General features: G+C 41.9%; 1 protein-coding gene across 1 annotated transcript; it reads right to left on the bottom strand.

The window, feature by feature from the left end:
- Positions 1-5,265: 5,265 nt before the first annotated feature.
- LOC103779518 (prolyl-tRNA synthetase associated domain-containing protein 1-like) lies at positions 5,266-5,780 on the bottom strand. Its single transcript, XM_008947153.1, has one exon. It carries the CDS (start codon positions 5,762-5,764, stop codon positions 5,345-5,347), a length of 420 nt encoding a protein of 139 aa, XP_008945401.1. The 5' UTR covers positions 5,765-5,780; the 3' UTR covers positions 5,266-5,344.
- Between the last annotated feature and the right edge of the window lie 464 nt (positions 5,781-6,244).

Here is a 6,244-nt window from a genome sequence, read left to right as displayed (position 1 = left end):
ACTTCTTTCATCTTCTGTTTATGAAATTAGCCACTGATTTGCTTAAGCTTCTGCTAATACTTAGCCAAAAACCCCCATAACTAGCAGTTTCTATTTACTTCTGTAAATCTAAAATAAATGCTGTAGTATTTTGTTGAAATTGACTGTATATACAGATACAAAAACCTCACAGCTTACTGGCACTTCACTGCCTTATTTGGTTAGCATAATCTGCATGAAATTGCTCTTTGGAAAGTTTATGCTGATTTTTGTTGCGTACTGCAAGAGGAAAAATTGTTTACATAAATGGAAAAGTTCAGTAACTAACAAAAGTGGGAGTCATGGGATAATCTTATCATACAGACATTTTGTTTGTCATGTGTGTTTTTCACATTCCCAAGTTATTCTGCATAGATCTGTTCAGATGTTTCTGACAGGACGTTGTCAGGTATGACTTTTTTATAACTTTTATTTTAATACAAGGCTGTTTTCAACAAATGGCATTTCCAGGATAAGACTGTCTGATGATGTTTGTGTATTGACTAATTTTTGTTTGTTTGTCTTTTGACATGAGCTGATTGTGGCTTAGGAGATTTCCTGATGGCAAAAAGAAATGTAAATAATCCCCTATACGTTTTACAATCCATTTCCCCTTGAGGTAATCTTTTAGTAGGAAGGTACATTTTGTTCATTGTTGATTTATGTTAAAGCCAGCAGATGTAGCTGTTACCTTCATACTGCACACATTTGTTGTCTTGAATGCATTTGCAGAGAGCTCAGAGGAAGTGTCCATGAACCTACAAGCAGATCTAAAAGGAGTTATATTTCATTGCAGATCAGCTGGCACATTCAGGTTCCTGTTCTAAAGGAACAGAATAATTTTTCAGTGGAGAGTGAGTACAGTTCAACAGATTAAGAAGCATGCTGGCAAGTCATCTCATTTTTATTTTCCTGAAATGTTCCTGAAATTTTGTCCAAAAGAGGGGAAAAAGGTTCAATAATGAAACTTTCAAATGTTCTAGAGGATCTAGATGTGAGCAGAATATTTTGGGTTTTACAATGTAAATACTTGGTTCAGCCCTTAAGATTGTTTTCACAGAAAATTTAAACATTTTTTAGTGGTTTGTTTGTTTTTTTCTTAAGTGAAAATAGGACCAACTTTGCAGCTCTCCACCATATAGACTAGCAGGTTGGGGGGGACCTCAAGGATCACCTGGTCCCCAGCTTTCTGGACCACAGAATTTCCATTCTTCCTCTGAAGATGTTCCTGGTATTTCCTTGAAAACATTGCTTTCTTTTGATTACCAGCTGCCACCCACATCCATTCCTGGTCCCTAACTCTCAGTGTCAGGCTTTGCCCTGGTCTCAGTGGAAGCACAGTGAGTTTTGCAGAGCACCAGTGCAGAAGCACAGAGCCAGGGGGGATCTGGAGCCCAGTGCAGTGCAGCTCCACAGTGTGAGCTCCCCTGCCTTTGGGTGGTTCCCCACGCTGCAGCTGGCACAGTGACACCCATGAGAAGGGGTTCAGAGGTGGCCTGGGCTGTGTGGTGACACCTCACAGTTGCCACCAGTGGTTGGACTCCTCCTAAGCAGCACAGGCCTGGTGCCAGGCCTGGCCTCTGTGCCAGTCCTGCACTGCAGCGTGGGCAGGGCCACAGGGACTGAAGCAAAAGTTGCCTCTACAGAACTTAGGACAAACATAGGAAGTCTGGAATGCCAGTAGCCTTTACTAAAGGCATAGCTGTTAGGAAGGAGACTTGAAATACCACAAATATTAGGAAAAAAAATAGTATTTTCAGGTTCCTTTCAGTGTCTGATCGTGACTGGATTCTCCCAGCTTCTTAGGACAAACATAGGAAGTCTGGAATGCCAGTAGCCTTTACTAAAGGCATAGCTGTTAGGAAAGAGACTTGAAATACCACAAATATTAGGAAAAAAAATAGTATTTTCAGGTTCCTTTCAGTGTCTGATCATGACTGGATTCTCCCAGCTCTCTCTGCCAGCAGAGGTCTGATGCATTTCAAACCATGGAGCCCCAGGCATTCAGCAGCACCACGATGTTCAGAGGAACAGGCGTGTCCAGAGTTACCAGTTCTGAAGGGTAGTGCCAAATGCTGTCTGGATCCAGAGCCCCAGCAGCTGTGTGTGCAGGTAGATTCTCCAAGCTTCTGAGCAGAGGAGCAGTCAGGAGGTTCAGGAGGTTCTCCGTGCTCTGATGATTTTCAAATTAATTTCTTCTTCCTTTCTTAATCTTTCCGGTCTGTGCCCTTAGAAGTAAAATCAAATGCAAATTGAATTTGGGAGCTGCTTCCCACATTCTGAAACCTGAACTCCCAGGGGAGGAACACGGCAGCTGTTGGGCAGCATACAGCCAGAGTGCACACACAGCTTTTCACCACAAGAGTTGCCAAATCTGTCACTGCTAGTTCAAGATGACACAAGAGTCAGTAGTACTAGACAATGGATAATTTGTGTTTTCTTTTCTGGTAGTCTGCTGAGGATTTAGGAACGTTCCCAACATGTATGATTTCTAAAATTTTTTCCAAGACATGACGCAGCCTCAACAAAGGAGCTCATGTATGATTTTTAGAGTTAGATGATAATGTATATGTAAATAATGCTTTGATATTAATAAAACTGCCTTAAAGGAATGTACCTAGGTGTGAAACAAAACTTTAAAAGCTCTTATTTAAAACTGTAATTTCCTTTACATATTGATTTTTTTAAATGTTTGCCATTGTATACATTTATTAATTATGTTATTAAAATGCCAAACCAAATAATTTTTATTCTTATTTTGTGTGTACATTTATACACACTTTTTCTGGCCTGATGTTACGGGGAGGATGTTGGTGTTGAGTAACGGCGCTGTGGTCGGTTGGTGATGTCTTCAGTGAGTATTTCTTCTGGAAGGAAACCCATAAAGCTGTAGCAGAATCTTCCTGGACAGGGTGTAGTTTGTCTCGTGGTGTTTCTTTGCATAGGCCTGCGTAGCTTTTAACTGTACACTATTTTACTATTTTTAAAAGGCACTAATTTCATAAGTAAAGACAAAAAGAAATCATTCTAGATTTGCCAAATGTAGTATTTGAAGCTTTGATTTTGCTTGGTCGTTACTTTTGCTGAGACAAATCTTAGAATCTCTTCTGAGAGCAAAGGTAGTTAAATTTTAGGTAGTACAAGTCTTAAGATTCATGAAGCACAGTAAACTGCTATGATGCACGTCTAGAAAACAATTTGTCATGTTTTAAGAGTTCTGAATTGAACAACCTTGACAAGTCAATTTTTTTTTTTTCTAAGTGATAAAGGGTTTTGAGGTACCACAAAGAAGAAACCTAAAGGGGGGGGAGTGGCAGGCAGAGGGTAAGATAAATTTTACTTTTAAAGACACATAAAACTGTATCTTAACATTTAGCTAATATAATAATGCATTTATCTACCCAGAGGCCATTAATCATCCCAGCATTCCCAAATACCAAATGTTCCTCTCAGTCTCTCATTTAAAGTTATGAAGTCACACGTACCTGGACATTTAGAGTGGTTCATGCTGTAGCCTCAGCGCTTTCAGGTCACGTCTGTCCAGTCTGGGCTGACTGCACTGAGAGGTGGGGTTGGTTTGTGTCTCTCTGAGGTGGAGGAGAGGATTTAAATGGCTGTGTCGTGAAGTGTGCTGTCATTAAGTGCACGTCTCTGAGAAGAGGTGCCAAATCCTTCAGAAAGGAGGGAAACCACGCTAAGGGTGTTTGTCATGTAACTTGCCTTGCCCTAGAGATGCTTTTCCTTACTTTGGTTCATGGTATTTGTTCATTCCATAGAATTAAAGACTCCACTTTCTCACAGCAGGGAAACAAAAGTGTTGATGTTCTTGTAGAACTGTCTTGGCCATCTAGAATGAAACTGTGTCAGACTGCTGATTTCTGCCTTGTGTTACTTTTGAAGTGTTTATCACTGTTAGTACCACATCCTTTACCATGATGCAGGCACAAATCATCATCCAAGAGTCTAAGTAATTTTAAGTGTTTTTTCTCCACTCTTCTATATTCCTTATTTCCATTCTGTCTCAACTTGTGTTGGCACAGTTGTTTGTCTTTAGGCATAGTTTGCACGTAACGTTTTTGTTAGGCTGTGGTAAAAAAAGTTCTTTTCCCCCCATTATCTTCAGATTTTGTCCCTCGCTCTCACGGCTCCCGTCTGTGTTCTGTGAGGCTGCTCGTTGCCAGGGTACGTTTGCTGGACTTTGTGGAGTTTCTGCTGCTTCTGTCTTCAACACACCATCTGTTAGAGGGGTGGTTTGTTCGTTCAGGCAGGAGAAACGAGGAGAAAGAATTAGATTAGAAATTTAATGTTGAGAATGTGCTGGTCTTGTTCTTGTGACAGTAGATGCTTTTCTATGCTGAAATGTGTATTGTCTGCTGAAAGGCAGATCGGCCTCCCCTTACCCTCCTGGACACAGGGATGTTTGTAGGTGCAGTCCTCTCCTCCTGCAGGGAGAAGCTCCACTGCAGCTCCTTGTGGTAGCGTTGTTTCCACTTCTCCAGGTGCTGGTTAGGGGTGCAGGGGAGCAGCACGGCCTCCACAGGCTCAGTTCTGTAGGAATCGTGCACAAACGTCGGCACAGCTCTGGGCTGTGTTCAGGTCCCCCCCAGGACGTGCTGTGCTTGGTCAGGAGCTGGCAGTGACACCGTTCCTCGGAGCTGCTCTGCCAGGAGAGGGGCTGGTGCTGCCAGAGGGCTCCCTCCTGCCCCCTGCTCTTGGAGAGGCTCCAGGAATGGGTGAGGCAGGTGCCTGTCTTCCTCGGGCAACTGCCACAAGACTTAATGTTACTCCCCAAGAGGAGGACACTGTGAAAGTGAAAATGCAACTAAAAACATAGACAATCAAATTGCATTTTCCGTAGTGTAACTAAGTTGTTTTTCTGGGTAAAAATAACAAAAGCAACATGTAGTAAAGGATAAATGGGTACAGGTACACAATCTAGACATCTCTCTGTGTGTATTGACAACTGTTTCAAAACTTTTAAGTCAATTTATTTCCTAATTATGTTAATTTAGACTGTCAAGGCCAGTACCATGCACGGAAAGTTCCAGTTTTATCCATTTTATTAATAAACAGTATAACATTATTTAAGTAACACCTTCTCTGCTGACTTGTTACTTACTGGTAGATTGCAAACATGTCTTTTCAAGAACATTCTGTTAGACTTCATAACCCCAAGACAGCATTTTTTCTCACCAGATACAATATAAATGTACACAATTGAAAAAAAAAAAGGAGGAAGCCTTTTTTTCAAATTTTATTTGTAATGAGACTTGAATCAGTTTTGCTCTACAGAATCTGAGCCTAGTAATAGAAAAGTGAACTTCATCTACTTAACGTCTTCATCAAAATGTATGATGGTGGGATCGTGGCCTGTTGACCTCACAAACTTCAGGAAGTCCTCGGGGCTTAAGCCCATGGTTGCAGAATTTGTCATTGGATGGAAATAGACCTTTTCATGGCCACCCTCCAGAAAGCCAGCATCCAGCACCAACCTCACATCTCCCTGGTCACAGAAGAGGGCGAGAGGCGTCGCACAGCCCTGGCCCACTTTCAGTTTTTCCATCATGGCATTTTCATCAGCAAATCTTAGGTTTCCACTTCCAACTCCCAGTTTTTTAGCAAGATTGTTTAAATTGATCTGCCTGTCGTGCAGAACAGTCACCAGCCAGAACCCCTTCTTCTTTTTGTCTTTAAGAAAAAGGTTTTTACTGTGACCTCCTTTCATGTGTTGGACATGGGGCATCATTTCTTCAACAGTGAACACCTGGAAAATACAAACAATGTACTGTGAGACTGTATCCCATTAGACTTTTGGTTGCATACTGGCAGGTATCTTTTGTTAACATACTGAGAAAATACTGAATGTTATACTCAGCCTAAAACCTGTACCCTTTTATAAAGAAATCTAAAAAAAAAATAAAAGCAACAAATAAAATGTGATGTACTGCTCCTGCACACTGTCCGAATCCTTTATCTCATGTACACAGCAAGAAGATCGCACTTTTAAAATGCAAAAAGGCAGCCTCGACAAGTGCTCCACCACAGCCACACCGGAATGACGGGGGCGTTAGCTGGGAGGGAGAAAACGTCTGGAAAGCATCCTCGATGCTGGTGACTTCGTTGTGAAGCACAGGGGCGGTAGCTCCTGAAACCGCTGGGGAGAGGAACAGGGGCTGGCAAAGCGGAGGGGGAATAGCTGAACGTCTGCAATCCACCCAAAAAAAAA

The sequence above is a fragment of the Merops nubicus genome, unplaced genomic scaffold (genome assembly GCF_000691845.1).
Source record: "Merops nubicus isolate BGI_N331 unplaced genomic scaffold, ASM69184v1 scaffold27330, whole genome shotgun sequence".
Lineage (NCBI taxonomy): Eukaryota > Metazoa > Chordata > Aves > Coraciiformes > Meropidae > Merops > Merops nubicus.
The sequence above is the reverse complement of the archived record's forward strand: the minus strand, read 5'-3'. Positions and strand labels throughout refer to the sequence as shown.